The sequence below is a fragment of the Dicentrarchus labrax genome, unplaced genomic scaffold (assembly GCF_905237075.1).
Source record: "Dicentrarchus labrax unplaced genomic scaffold, dlabrax2021, whole genome shotgun sequence".
Lineage (NCBI taxonomy): Eukaryota > Metazoa > Chordata > Actinopteri > Moronidae > Dicentrarchus > Dicentrarchus labrax.
Window position 1 is genome coordinate 15169096 of NW_026136710.1, and position 16313 is coordinate 15185408.

The 16313-nt window shown below is 39.6% G+C and overlaps 1 protein-coding gene across 1 annotated transcript in view; it reads left to right on the forward strand.

Annotated features, from left to right (window-relative positions):
- The window catches only part of LOC127370789 (matrix metalloproteinase-17-like), an 80310-nt gene that overhangs the window by 61704 nt on the left and 2293 nt on the right, over positions 1-16313 (forward strand). The window contains exons 5-9 of the mRNA XM_051413153.1: positions 4849-5025; positions 5186-5288; positions 8252-8334; positions 9011-9163; positions 9382-9639. Of these exons, the coding sequence (XP_051269113.1) occupies positions 4849-5025; positions 5186-5288; positions 8252-8334; positions 9011-9163; positions 9382-9639 (774 nt within the window). The remainder of the gene's footprint in view (positions 1-4848; positions 5026-5185; positions 5289-8251; positions 8335-9010; positions 9164-9381; positions 9640-16313) is intronic.

A 16313-nucleotide genomic window follows, 5' to 3' on the forward strand; every position in this document is an offset into this window, starting at 1 on the left:
GAAACTAAAACAAATCCAGCAGAGAACTAAAACAAAGAAGATCCTCTGTGTGAAGAATTACATTTCCAGCCATAATTGAACATTAAAACAGTGGTGGCAGTCTGATGGAAGACAGCCATAGTGTTAAAAACACAGCCTTCACTGTGAGCAAGAGTGAAAACATGCTGGCTCTGAATCATCTTACTGTGTTAGATGTTCCTGCTTTCAAGGTTACTTCTTTCACTCACCGCAATAAATGCAATGTACATCAAATAAAACAGATCAGACTTTTTCATTTGTAAATCAGGCACCTGCCTCTTCCTCTTCGCCTGGACTCTGCAGAGGCATTAAAGCCCTCTGTTTCTATAGCTAATCAATGCCAATAAAAACAACACTGCACTGTATACTGCTGCCTTTGATTTTGTAACAGTTTTTTAGGAGAGAATTATGTTTTATGTGATCTTAGATTCAGGTAGTATACTAGAGACAACATAATTTCTACGCTATAAAAATAAGATATTGCCCTTGCGATATTTCTCATACTCTTTAGTCTTTACTTTGAGACTTTATAAATGCCTTAAGCAATTTGGGACTTACCTCGAGGCCAAGGTCCTTGCTAATTATAGAATTTCAAATCTTCTCTTTATTTCTAATGCACTGGAAAGGATAATAGCTAGCCAATTAACAGTGTAACTCTAAAGCAATGTGGTATTCAAATATTTCACCCTGACATTAAGGTCATTTCACAGCACTACGAATGCACTTTATCTCAGTAATAAATGGCCTGCTGCATGCAGCATCTACGATTCTCCTCTGAGTTGTAGTTTTATATGAATGCAGCCTATGATTCTCTGGCAGTATACTTCTATTTTGACTTTTTTTGCTTCTTAAATATGCATTAACTGTTATATTTTTGGGATGGCTACTTGGTGGCAGTGCATGAGCTGTAAACATGTCACTGACAAAAGTTGATGTTGGAAACGGTTGCCTATTTAGAAAGTGCATGTTTCTGGCTACCTGATGAACGTAAGTCTAATATTTACTCTGCTTTTGGCTTTATTTTTGGTCTCCAGTTACTCCTGAGCGAAATATGGGGCTCTCTATGTTTTTGCTGCCTGCTGCGTCTGAAAAGAATGCCAGTAAAGTTGCAGCCCATAAAACCAAAACAATCCTAACAGACACAGAAACGCTCTGTAGAGCTGAGTGGAACTGCAGAGTGGTGCAGTGTTTCTTTCACATACATGGACTCACATGATCCATTGTTAAAGGTTCCCTGTGGAGGGGTTGACCTAGTACAGGTATGAAGCTGTTTCGCTGTGAGTGGGTCCCCGTTGTGTTTATCAGTGCACAGGTGAAGTGAGACACATTCCTTCAAATGGAGTCACACTATTCAACTGATGTACAGGTGGCGATTATGCACCAAGAAATGCAGCAATGCCCCAACAAAGGCAGGGAAGAAGAATACTGCTAGCTGGTAAACATAAATGTAAACAATACAGGATTTTAAATGTTAAGAAAAATCTGCTTCTTTTTCATTTTGTCTTCTTTTTATGTGCTGGCTTGATTCTGTTGGTCAGGAAACGCAACCATTTGCGTCCCTTCTTCCTCACCGTTTACGCATTGATGGTTTTGAGCCAGATGCACCTACATGTTGATTGCCGCCCATTGTTGCAAACGTATTCATTAAATCTAACCCATTGATGTGACAGTCCCACATCTCCTGTTTTGTATAGCAGCCATCCAGTCTGTTCTGTAGCTTAAAGGATCATTTTTCTAGCGCTGCCAACTTGCCTAATTTAACACACTAAATATTCACAAAAGGAGCTGATGCAGACTTCCAGTCCTCTCAATTAATTTTTGACATGACATAATAGCTCTTTGTATCCACTTTCCCTTGGGCAGGCCAAAATCACAGAGAGGGGAAGTGTATCCAAACACATACAGACTAGCTGAAAAGGGAAAGTTTAATTTAATAACTGACCAGTACATTCGCATGGGGGATGTTATCGGCCGATTCTCTGCCTATATCCTGGAAGATAACTAACAAGAAATTGCAGCACAAGGATGATGAAGTTTTGATGGAAGTCATTTCAAAACAGTAGCACCATTACATGGTTTGTCCACCAGAGAGCACTGACAAATGTTGTTTTAAACTCTAAAATGTCCCCCATGTACATTTTCTCTGATTTTTTTTTTCAAATTTAATCTACCATAACGCTGTAACATATGATAAATCTGACTTCTCTCCTCCTCAGGAATATTAATATTATGATCAGCGTCCCATTTGAGTTTTTAGTGTATAAGTATTAGGGTCTGAGCTGCACTGGAGCATAAAGTAAAATTAAGCCTTCAATGCACTGTCCAATAGGGTATTGTAAGACTAATGGCTTCCTCAATCTGAGGGTAAAAAATGCAGGAAAGAAACATTTGGGTCAGCTGTGCCTGCAGATATCGCCTGTATGGAATTTTAGGGAGCTCAATCAATTGTTTTAGTGACACCAAACAAAAACAACCAATACATACTGACTATTCTTCCTCAATGCTTGATGACCCTTAATGTTTATCCTTGGCCGTGTTAAACTCTTGGAATCAATGTTTTTCTAAAAAACAAAATCAGAATCTCTGTCACTGCGAAACTAGGAGTGCACAACACTTTGTCATGACGGTGTTTGCGAGCAACGGAACTCATATTAAGCTTTCTTTCATCTCTCATATTAGGAAATCCAACATATTTCCTGACCTGCGATTAAAAACTGCAAGGGGGGGGGGGTGCTGCTGCTGGATTTGCTGTGTCATCATCCTCTGTTCATCTACACGCTCATGAACAAATAAAGCGAATGTGTCGTTTCATCTCAGCACTTTGTTTGACCTCCTTTACCTATAGTAAAAAAGAAACAGTTATATAACTTTAATATTCTGATAAACATATTGATTCTAGAGTCATTATGGCGCAAGGTAATGCAAGGATTCACATCAAATGAAAAGGATAGCCCTCGGCTAGTTGTGCTCCTGCTTCTTTCCATCTACCGTATGGTACGCCATCCTTATTAAACTTTTAACTCAATGCTGCAGGCTATGTTTGTAGCATTCTAGGTACATCATGCTATATCCAAAGTAGAAGTACCCCCTTAATATATTACATTTACTGTGCATCAGTGTAATGAGATTTTCAAAAAAACAATATCTTATGATACCTTGAAAACAGCTCTGTTAGTTGGATATATGCTTACGCCATCTACCGTGCAGTCTGTTTACTCTAAACCTCTCTGTCTGTCTGTCTCTCTCTCTCTCTCTCTCTCTCTCTCTCTCTCTCTCTCTCTCTCTCTCCTTCCTGCTCCCTGTCTGTGTGCCACGAGTGTCTAACTCAATGAGTCTCGTTCATCCACCTAAATCTCTCAGCCTCTGACTTTGTCCGCAGGCATTAGGATTTTTTTCCGCCAACCTCTGATGGACTGTAAATACGATGACATGGTACCTACTTTGTTCTGAATCCCTGTTCTCTCCCCCTTGATCCCTCCTTTTATCCACCTTTCCTCTCTGCACCATGTGCTCCTGTAGATTAGAGTTGGCATTTGGCTTCTGAACATCCCAGGTGTTGTAAGCACAAGTGCATGTCTCCAATTGTCCTTTGTCTTTTGACAGAGCACAGCGCTTAGATGTTCCCAAGTCGAGGCCAACATAAGGTTAACAGAATGCAGACTTCAGCCTAACCACCAAGGAGCCCTAAGCTAGCTTGGCTCGACACGCTAGCACTCACATATTTTGCAAATCTAAATCTCTAAACCCCAGGTTTTGTCTTGCTTAGCAGAGCCAGACAAGGAGTTTTTGGAGGCTTTTCCTTTTCTTCTTTAGTTGAACATCGAGGGAAATGTGCTTTAATAGCCTGCAGACTCTTTAGGTGTCTTTCCGCACTCAGGTTTTGATTGGCAGCCCAGGTGCTCAGGCAGTATTACCATAGTTATCTCACTACCCCACATGCCTAACAGCACTCACAGCCACCAGAGCTGTCTGTCACGCCTCTTAAGTTGCAACCTATAGAGTTCACTCATAAAAGGGATACACATGCAAACAGGGGTTGTATTGGTTCTACAGAAGTCACAAACTTTAAACAGCAAGGTGATCTCTGTCAAGGCTGACGCTGAGATAGTAGCAGTTAAACTAAAAGTAATTCATGATTTATAAAAGATACTAATACTCCCCCAAGTGAAAACCTTTATTATCATGTCTGTTTAAGACACCTTTCACAATATTTGTGTCTGTTGTTTCCTCTTACAGCCACAAAAGGGTGCAGAATCTTTTTATGAAATGTTGAGGGGGAGGAAAGAAGAGCTGTGTCAAAGATTTTTAGTTTGCAATTTTCTTGTCAAGTAATTTACTACTAGGCTGGGTATAAAAGATTGGAGGAGAGAAAAATACGCTGTGTCCAGCATTCTGTTGCTGCTTCTTTGATTAAACTGACTGCTCACCTAAACGGTGCAGGGAAATTAGCGGTTTTCTAAATTGGAGGGTTTTATTCCAGTTTCAAATCGTTGTTTCAAATGCAAGTGCATGACACAAACATTTATTTTATGTTTATTTTCAGACTATAACAACTTATGGCACATACCATCATTTACATATAGCTGAACATCGAAAGACAAACAATAATAAAATAAAGATACCAGAAACCCCTCATGAAAGATACCCTATCACACACACACATCTACATGTCAAATCCTCTTTTAAAGATCAGTTTTAACTGAGTTCAAAATGGTTAAATTTATCCATTTTGAAGGAGGTAAGGAATTCCAAATATCATTATAAGATGTATAAAAACATGCTGCCAAATGACGATTTTTGTGTCTCTCTCCTTTTATCTGTCTCCGTCAGACTCTCATGGGATGGATCTATTTGCGGTCGCTGTCCACGAGTTTGGTCATGCCATCGGCCTGGTCCACACCTCAGCCATTGAGTCCATCATGAGACCGTACTACCAGGGTCCTGTAGGAGACCCTCTGAAATACGACCTACCCTATGAAGACAAGGTCCGCGTCTGGCAGCTCTACGGTATGAGGGTACACCCATCCACTGAAAACAAGAAAAAAGAAAAGAAATACCCCACACAAGTTTGCAAAACGATTATATAAAATTATGGAAAGCAGCTGAGCCAGATACACAATTAATTGCCTTGTCTTTTGTGTGTTCTTTTATCACGTATCCTCCCTAGGTGTTAGAGACTCAGTGTCCCATACAAATCGACCAGGCAGCCCCTCCCAGACGGCTGAACCTCCTGTCCTGCTGGACCTTCCTGAAAACAGATCCACTCTCCTGTAAGTAAGATCTGATAGTGCCACACAAGAACCTTTCTGACTGTCAAACACTACATTCCTTATCTGGCCCTCTCAAACACACACACTAGTGGTTTGTTCTTTTCCAAGCGCCCTCAGGCCCCTATTCATTTCAATTTCAATTCAATTTGCTTTATTGGCATGAGTGTAACAATGATAATATTGCTAAAGCATTAAGAAATTATAGAGTGAAAAGAAAAAAAAAACATTAGAATTCATATAATCAAGAAAATATCAGAACACAAAGTGTGTGTGTCTGTGTCTGTGTGTTTGTCCACTGCCTTGGTGAATATGGTGATGCATAGGCTGTAGTAAATGTCCCCTGTATATGAAGACGGAAAGGCAGTTTAAAGTAAAAAAGACTCACTAACAGCCCCTAAATGCTGCAGTGTGGAGCCTCTAGGACAGGGTTTCCAACCTTTCTTGCCAACGATCCTGCCAGTTGAGCTCAAGTATCCCTTCGTGCACACATCATGTCCTCTCCCAAATGTTCACTTGAACTGATTTTAAATATTTTTTTAACTAATGATAGAAAGGTGGATCTAATGGTCGCTGTTATCGTCTCTTCATTCATTTCAGCAAATTATTATTCATTAGCCTACTAGACAACTGTTTTAACTATCTACTATTTTAAAATAACAATTTAAACTTTTTATCCATTACTATTAGCGATATAGTTCCACAGTTTATTAGCCAACTACTTCAGTTGTTAATTAATTACATTTAACATGAACTATGTTTACATTTATCCTTTTTAACCATCTGTTTTACCCATTTATTACTTTTAGCTGTTTAACTGTTTTTGAATTATTTTTGCTAACTATGAACCATTCCTATTACTTTTACCTATCTATTCTGACAATTTATTCATTGCTTTTAGCCTACTTTGTCAACTGTTTATCCATTTGACGTGCGAACAATTCCAACCATCTGTTACTTATCCATTTAGTTAACTGTTTTAACTTCTCTGCTTACGTGCTAGTTTTCTCACGCTCTCATCGCTGTGAGCTATGGTTATTGAAAATAAACAGTACAGTTGTACATTTGCCTTTAGGAACTTTTGGATGCATGTTGTTCATGTGTTACAGCTGAATGTGGATTTATTTGTATTTTTATCAAATCATAATCTCAATTTCTTCATATTAATTGAGTGACTCTCCAATGTTTCTACATACCCCCTGGCATCTTCACAAGTATATACGGGTACATGTACCTCTGGTGGAGAATCACTGCTCTAGGAGAATTTGAAAAATATAAAGATTGGCTTAAGTGTTCCACACACAGGTCAATGGCTCTTCAGCTCACTCTTTGAGTGTGCTCATTGTCATGGCAATGTGCACATGAAAAAATGTGCTGATGGATTGCCACAATATATGGTATGTGTTTCATCCGCATATGTCTATATGTTTCTCTATTTTTATATTATTTGTGCGTTACTGGTCATTTGGCATTAGTGGGTTATTAAAGAGAGAGATAATGTAAGAGTCAAAATTGTAAATAGATGATGCAACATAAATATTTAATTAAGATAAGTGGATATGTATAGGTGGATATTCTGGAAAGTGGTAGGGAAAGATCACTAAAGTTCCCCTTAAAAAATGGTCCAGTGACAACTTGAGGTGAGAGTAATGGCACTAGAGGAAATAGGATGGAGACAAAATGTAATTACCATCAGTGGTACAATCGGTTCACTAGCTGTAAAGATATCTCACTCTGGACCAAAGACTTGGACAGACCACCCTGTGCAGCAGTGCAGCGTGTCAGTCAGACTACACAGCACATGAACCATAAGTGAATTCTGAGTGATGACCTGGATTCAGGGGTCTTTTTTCTGCATTTTCACACAATTACTCACAGCAGTAGGCTGTCATGTGACCAGGAAATGTCTTATTTGTATTATTGTTGCATTGCTGAGGCTGAATATTTTTCATAATGTACATCAACTGGCAGGGCAAAAAATCCAGCACAGTACAATTTTGAATATTTATTTATATACATTTATGCACTAAACAACACCTTTGTATTTTTATTAACTTGCCATAGTGCTAACATTACAGATCCGATATTAATTACTAATAAACATTAAACAGAGCCTGGTTGCTTTAGAGGTAAAGTGAGTTAACTTGTCTCTTGAATTAATAGGATCAAGAGAGGGCAGCTTGCTTAGGGAGTGATCAAACTGTGTTTCAAACTACACTAGCAACAACACCCAATGCTTGCTGGCCTCCACGAATACACCCACACTAATACACAAAGACTACGCATCAGCTCTAAACTAAACAGGCATATAAAACCCTCTTTTCCTCACGAGTATTGGCTGCCCTCATTACTCATTTTTCACCATCTCTGTTTGGTCCTGATACATGGAAAAGCTGTATTATGTTTGACAAGGGTCACAAATGCTGACCGCTAGGCAGAGGTGTTGTGTTAATAGAGCTCTGAAAGGAGATCTTTGTTGATAAGACGAGGGCGGCCTCCCACTCACAGTGGCAGCCCTGTGGTGCTAATGGCTTCATCATTGGCAGGCGAACCACGTCAGTGCCTTAAATCACTTATTAGCCCCAGGGATAAATGCACTGGGGGACCTCACCGTGTCAGCGTGATAGCATTTCACCTAATGTTTAGCCTATTTAATTGAAGGAAACACATGCACATGCATGCACACACTCAGACTCTCTCGATAGGTGGTTGCAATTAGTGCATAGCTGTTGTTTTTTTATGCAAATGGCTTAAACTGGTTTGGGTCTATTTTTCGTGAACCGCATACCTTACAATAAGTGAATTTGTTTGAAGTTTTTTATGTAAAACATCAGGTAGGTATGTACATAGCCTCACTCAATGTTCAGAATATGAAATTGAAGTTAGTGTCTGTTTCTCTTTCGTCTTTCTTTATTCTCCTTTCTTCAACTTTTCCTTCTTTCGTCCTCCAACTTTCCCTTTCTCAGGCTGGCGCGAGATGCCCCAGACAGATGCACCAGTCACTTTGATGCCGTGGCCCAAATACGAGGGGAGGCCTTCTTTTTCAAAGGTATTCAAGCTTAAAATGAGAAAGTAAACAAGAGAGACAGACGGACAGACAGATAGATGGAGAGTGACAGCGAGAGAAAAGAGAGAAAACGAGGTGAATGGAGAGGAGATAAAGTGAAAGAGGAAGGGACAGGGCTCGGGCACAGGACAGAATGGTGGCTCCAGCGATCAATAGAAAGCTAAGCCATGTGTGCCTCCCAGGGCTCGTATCACAGGCTCACACACCATCACATATTCTGCAGTCTAAACAAAATGGTCCCATAGGGCCACACTGTTTTTGCTGTACACTTATTATCTGCTGAGCTTAAAATGGATCTTTTTGGCTTATTGGTCGGCGTGCCTTATATATTTATAAAGCAAGAGAGCTTTCATCAGCCAAAATATGTTAGATAAAGAAAACTATTTCTTAAAACATACAGTACATGATGTGTATTGGCTAAAGATCCCATTCTTGCTAATTAGTTACACTTCTCTTCTTAGCACAAGCGCAGCTATTTATATATCCCAATACTGTTTTTCACAGGTAGGCAAAAGAAGCCAAACAAAGGTAACAAAATGATCACTTAGGGGTAGGACGTGCAATATGATGTGTCCTAACTAAACATGTCTTTTCTTGTAGACTCCTACAGGATATTGTGAAGAAGTTCCAAGCTCTAACCACTTCCTGTCTGTCACAGGGAAGTACTTTTGGCGACTAACTCGAGAAAAGCACCTGGTGTCTCTGCATCCGGCTCAGATCCATCGCTTCTGGAGGGGCCTTCCACCCAATCTGGACAGCGTGGATGCTGTGTATGAGAGGCCTGGGGACCACAAAATAGTCTTTTTTAAAGGTCTCTGATTTCACATTTCTCTTAACATTCAGTTTGTATTTATCTTTGTGGGTTTAAATGACTAACTAAGCATGTCTTTGCTTCCTTGCTACACCGCATCAAGCACAATCAACACTGATGTGTTTTTAAATGTTTCTGTTGTAATTTGGTGGATAAATTCCAAACTATAAAGATTTTATTTCTTCCTTTAACTGTGACCTCTGTATCCACCCTTTCAGGTCTGAAGTATTGGGTATTTAAAGACAATAACGTGGAGGAGGGTTACCCTCGTTCTATCAGTGACTTCGGCCTACCTTTGGATAGCGTTGATGCTGCCTTTGTTTGGCTACACAACGACAAAACCTACTTCTTCAAGGACAACCACTACTGGCGCTACGATGACCACCTCAGACGTATGGACCTGGGCTACCCTAAAGACAGCACGCTTTGGAAGGGGCTGCCACCAAATCTGGATGATGCCATGAGGTGGTCTGATGGTGAGTAGTCATAAAAATCGATCTTTTACTTGCCATTTTACTTAAACTTAACTGACTCAGCTGGTTATGTGACAGGTTTAAAGGAGATTCAATAAAGGGGGGCATTGAAACATTTTGTTTTTTATGATCTGTACCTATATAGTTAGTTTTGAAATAAACCACAATTTTAACACTGCCACAAACAGTGGAAAAATATGAAGACAGGTTAATAAAGGTTTATGTGGCTCTAAGCTCTACGGAGTGTTTTGGCAGCTTTCAGCTCATTGTTTTGGTTTTATAGCCTGCAACTTTACTGTTTGATTAACACTGACAGCTTTCATCAAGCTCATTTCCAGATGTAGCAGACAGCTGAAAAAAGTTCTACAAATCCACCCAGTTGTAAAGGTTTATAAGGCCTTATGTGGCTCTAAAGGGAACTGTGAAAAATCAGGGAAAATTGAGTCCCTCAGGTAGTCTTTACTTGCCGTTGGAAACAACTAATTTCATATGAAAAATACACATAGCAAACTGTTGGTGTGGAGTTCTGCAGAAGTGGATGTTATGCAGCAGCACTTGGCAGCTCTGCTTCTAAAGGCTACAAACAATTAGCTTGGCTTATCTGAGCATACAACTAGATCATATTAGTATCTACAGCAACATTTTGGAATGTGTTGAACACTATACTATCTACACACACATGTCTACACAAATACTCTTTTGGCTACAGTATATAGGCTTAAATATATGTGTTCATACACAATAAAAATAATCATTGACCCATAAAAAGTGAGCTGTGGTTATGGAAAATAAACAGTACAGTTGTACATTTGCCTTTAGGAACTTTTGGATGCAAGATGTTCAAGTTTCCAGGCAACAAACTTTTTAGATTACAAACACTGAGTCAGTCTACCAGAAAGAGGTTGTAAGACTGGATTCTCAGCTTGCTAACAACAGCCTTGACCTTTACACTGCAAACACAGTGGAGAGCCGTGTTGGGTGTTATGAATCCACAAGCCGGTCTCCCCTTATTAATCCATGCTGCCACTGTGAGCTCAGTGGAGTCAGTCAGATTCATGGGGGGCACAGTATTTCAAAAAAACACTTGAGATGGGATGACAAGATCACTAATCTAATTAAGGAGGTCTAACAGAGAATGTTCCTCCTACATTAACCTTTAAAATCCATCTTATGATGTGACTCTGCCTTTTCCTGCTCCAAGAGAAAAGTGAAGTTTGTCACGTGAACAGTTGAGCAGTCAGTTGTCTTCCGTAAAAAGACCTGAATGGCACCAGAGCCAAAGCCAATGAAAGAAAACTGCTGATTTTACCACTTTTGGGCAGCCATGCATTTTACAGACTGCCCCCTGGCGTACAGCTTCAGTGCAGTCCTCACACTATCAGCATCACTTACCCCACAGTCGTTCACCTCCTCAGCCAGCCCTCCATCACCATCACACACACACACACACAAATACACACACCAGTGCGCACCGTAAACATCCATTTGCACTGACTGAACAATGCAAATATGCAAATGGAGACTAATTTGAGCTATTCAGACTAACATCTGCATTTTTCTGCTTTGCTGTGCTCATTGTTAGTTTAGTTGTTCATTTCTTTCCTGAATTCATCTACTGGCAGGTTGAGACTGCAATATGTTTTGGGTCCTATTTTGATTTGGCTCACACTCCTTATGTCAGTGTTAAGTTATGTAACTATCCCATGTCTCGGAAAATATGTCATATTACTTACACACTCAGTGTAGCATGAATGATCATTTACCCTTTTTAGAAATGTATTTGCAAGATTTAAAGCTGCACAAATCAATATTTTTGTATCAACAATAGATCAAATGACTCTCTACACTCTCGATATCACCAGACTACAGTTCCTTTCAGCTCTTCAGAGCGTTTTAGCATCTTTCAGCTCATTGTTTTTCACTGCTTGATTCACAGCTCTCATCAGGCTCATTTTCAGACTCAGCAGGCAGCTCTTTTTAGTGCAAAAAGCTCTACAGATTCACAACAATTCCTCACTCAGCAGCTAGCTTGCTGCTAAAGATGCAGATATTTCTCTCAGGAGTTGGTGGAGGGTTGCTGGATGATACGCAACTGTTTGATTACACAATATTAATTATATATGTCAATTATTATTGTTATTATTATTATTATCCAAGTTGGCTTTGAACTTCCACCAACACAAATGACAATGTTGGGGTAAAAAAATGATATGTTGAAAACGGGGCCAACTGCAAGCAGTAAATGACTTTGCAAACTAATTATTCCAGCTTGTTTGTGATGTGTGTGTGTGTGTGTGTGTGTGTGTGTGTGTGTGTGTGTGTGTGTGTGTGTGTGTGTGTGTGTGTGTGTGTGTTGGTGTATGTCTGTGTTTCACATTTCTGTTCTGATAATAATTTGTGAGTGTGCTGGCTGTGACTCAAATACACAAAGGAAGAAGCTATTACTAATACACTGCAATCAATAGTAGGTCCTCATAACACTGGAAAGCTGCATTCAGATGACAGTTTTAATCATACAAGTCATGTGATCCTTTGTATTAAGTGGAGCACAAAAATTGTTATAAACAAAAAACGCAGCGATTATCAGAGTATTTATATGTTTTAAGCATTACAATATGACAGTGTTTCAGATTTTTTAGTAGTTGTTTTAGCTGAACACTTGTCCTCACTATAGTGCCCTCCGCTTTAGCATTCACTCCTCAGCACCTACGCTGGGAATAACAGGTATTTTATCACGCTCCCAAGTTGTTTCTGCTCATGTCCACTCACAGCCTGAATTGTTTGTTAAACCTCGCTGTGTGAGTACCATCCTCACACAGACCGCAGCCTGCAGCATTTGAGCTGATTGTGGCTCTCAGTGACCACAGCCAAGACTTCTCTCTCTTATTTTCTTTTTTTTTTGTGTGTCCTGCTCGTCTGTCGTGACTGAGTGGTCGCGCATGAGAAGTGTTTCATTGTGGCAGCATGGGCACTGCCTCCTGTTAATATATCATTAAACTGGTTCCAAAATATGATTATAGTCTCTGAAATTTTTGAAACGCATCAGGGAAGAAGTGTCAGTGCCAGATGGACAACGTGAGTATTGTTCTCTGCTTTATCCCAAATATTGGCTCATAGGTTTTTATGACATATGGTCAACCACTGACCCAGCCATGGACGGTTACTGGGAAAAAAATCATCGGCCATTACTGGTGACCTTTTTCGTTAGAATGTTTTGTGATTTCATCCATGTACAACTAATGCTGTCAGGCATTTACTCGAGTGTCCACCTAAGTAAAATAGTTTTGTCATTATAATCATTAAAGGAATCCCAAGGTGATATTGACACTTAACAATTTAAATTAACAACTGATACACCAATAAAATGCATTAGTTCTAATACATACTTAGTTTATATTATTCAATTAGTGCATGTGTGTTGATGCATGTCTTCCTCCCTTCCTATCTCTCTCCTTCACTTCCCCCTCAAACTTTCTCCCAAACCCCCCCCCTTTGGTTCTGTGGATGGTAGGAGGTGGGGTAATGTGATCATTACTGGAGCATGTCACGCCTCAATCTGCCTTGTCAGTAATCTTTAAAGACTATGTGCATCTGTGCTTGTAAAACATTCTGGTCTTTTACCTCCTATAAAATGTCTAGGGCCTTCTATAAAACCCATGCACATACGCAAGAGTGAAAATATGTGTGCGTGTGTCCGTGTGAGCTCACAGCTGGCCTTGTGTAATTATGTGTGGCATTAGCATGACATTACCCATTATGAGCAGCCATTATAATTGTGTACTGAAAAAATAATTGCAATAACAAGAAAAACTAATCAGAATGTACAGTACCACTGAACTGTATTGTATAAACACAGTTGTGTGCAAGAGGCCGGATGTTTCGATGGATGTAAAGGTCATTTAAAAGTTGTTGAGTTTCACTGAATAGTTTCAGTTTGATGCTTCCTTGTTGTTCCTTTTAAATAATTTTGTGCATTTTTGCCTACAGCCTTTTTGTTTTAATGTTGTCTCATAGTTGGAACTTGCTAAATAGGTTTGAAACTGAGAGCCTGTTTTATAACTGAATCATTGTGCAGCATAGGAGGATGCAGTGGATAATAGTATGAGACTTAATGAATCATAGGTATGAAATAAATCAGTAAGGCAGCTGTCATACTGTCAGTGAAAGTCTTAAATAATGTTAACCGTAATGAGCATTAAGATTTTCATTGCGTAGAGAATAAAATAATAAAAATATTCAGTTTCATCATATGGGGATGAACGTAACATTTTTAAACAGGCCAGAACATTTACATTCATTGAAATTCCAGCTGAACCTGTCAAACAGATCCCAGAAGAATGCCAGTATCAGGTCCACGGTTCGGTGAGACTTGCACATGAACCGATGATCTTGCTGCCGATCAACATACTAATGTATAATGTCTCTGGTTCTTAAAAGTGAAATGAGCCACCATGTTTGATTGCTTCCCGTTCTTATTAATAAGGAAAGAGGATATAAAGAGTTCCTGAAATTGTTGCCCATATGTCTTCTGTTCAAACCAGTATGAAGCCTGGCTGCTGCAGTCTGAACTAGTTGGAGGCGAGAGAGTGGCTTTTGGTTTATGCCAGAGAGGAGGGAGTTTACAGTAGTCTAATTTGGAGAAAATTAGTGCATGAATTACTTTTTCCAGGTCAGGGTGAGAGAGGATTGGTTTGATTCTAGAGACAGCTCTTAAATGAAGAAAACAGGACTGGATAACTTTGTTGATATGTGGTTCAAAGCTTGGAAGGAGAAGGGACCAAGGCCATTCTGAATGGTATTTATGTGGTTTGGAGGACTGTACAATATGATTTCCTATTTAGAGTCGTTGAGTTAAATGAAATGTTGTACAGTTGACATCACTGAGACAATCTAAAACAGCAGCTAGGCTTCTTGGGTCAGCAGGTCTCAGAGGAAGGTATATCTGTGTGCCGTCTGCAATGAAAAGAGACATTATGACTTTGGATAGTTTGTCCAAGAGGAAGTATATAGATGGAAAATAAAATTGGACCTAAAATAAAATTGAACCTTGTGGTACCCCACAGGTAATGCGAGTTGTAGATGATGAGTAATTACCTGTGAATACCGAGAAGGTTCTCTCTAAGAGGTCAGAATAAAACCAGCCAAGTGTGGTGTATTTGATGCCAGAGTCAATTAAAATGGCATGATCTACTGTGTCAAAAGCTGCACCTAGGTCTAAAAGAGTTAAAATCTCTCCCCTGCCAGCTGCTAGGAAGAGGTCATTGGTTACCTTGAGGAGGGCAGGTTCTGTGCTATGTAACGCTCATCTCAAAGATGTCATTATGACACATAAAAGCTAAAATTGGTCATTATGCTTTTATACCAAAAGTATGACCTATCATATTTGAAACCTTCAGAATTTTCAAATGTACATCTTGTGACAAAATATTTAAAGGGAAACTTAAATTCATGAAATTCATTCAAATAAAATCATAAAAAATACAGTTTTTGGCCTTGGACTGAAAGTATTAAAAAATAGATGTCATACAAAAAATAAGTGTAAGGAGTAATGTATTCATTCAGTGAACAAGAGATAGATAATATCAAATATTTTGTCTAAGAAAATGACACAAATTATTATATTGGCTTGGTTCTGATTTTGTTTGACGAGGGCCTCATCTGGAGTTGGTCCCCAGGTGGTGCAGAAAGGTTGCCTGCTGTTCCTAAGCAATTACAGTAGGTCAAATGCAAAGGACATATAACCTTCCCATAAGGATTAGAAATGTTTGCTCGACTGTAATGGCAGCCTTCACCAAGCAAATACCCTTTAAGGAATGCCTCAGCAGTTGGCTGTGCATATTAGGCTTTGATAAAGCACTTGTAGGTGTTCAAAACTGGCACAAAAACAACTAATTAGCAGGAGATACTCAGTCTTTATTTCAGGCAACTCTCAATGGGAGCAAGCAACATCACCTTTCTCCCCTTTAGCAATTCCCAGCTGTATTTGTGGAAGCTCTTTTCCCTGTCAGGTGTTTAGGTCTGTGTTGTGTCTGAGCTTCCGCCAGCTTCAGAGGTCCTGCTCCAAGCTCTCTGATGTGTGTGTGTGTGTGTGTGTGTGTGTGTGTGTGTGTGTGTGTGTGTGTGTGTGTGTGTGTGTGTGTGTGTGTGTGTGTGTGGGAACAAGCCAATTGCAAAGGAACGGGCAGTCCCACTTCCAGCATAATCCCCAGTTTGGTGGGAAGACACATATAAATGCATGTATGTATGTATATTCAGGAACATACAAATTCACATATAGGCACACCTTTGGACCAGGAAACTGGAGCCACATCAAGCCTTTATCTGCCTCCAGGCTGCATCCACAAGCCTGGGATAAAGAGGGAACAGTGAGACAGATGGAAGAGGAGAGGAGAGAACAGGGAAGATGTGGTGAATAGTGAGTGAGAGATCACAGGTTTAAGAGATAGATAATAAATATACTGGAAAGAGGAGAGCAATGGTATGGTAAGAACAGTGCTGGAGGGGAAGCAAAGATAATCGGAAACGGGAAAAGATCATCCGTATTATTAGTTATACATTTGCCTTTCCCAATAATCCTGCTAATATATGTTTGCTGTATTTTAATACTTACTTTGCATCCTTGTTACGCTTTCATCTGCTTTAAGGGGCAAATACAAAGTGAAGTTAGTATTTATTTC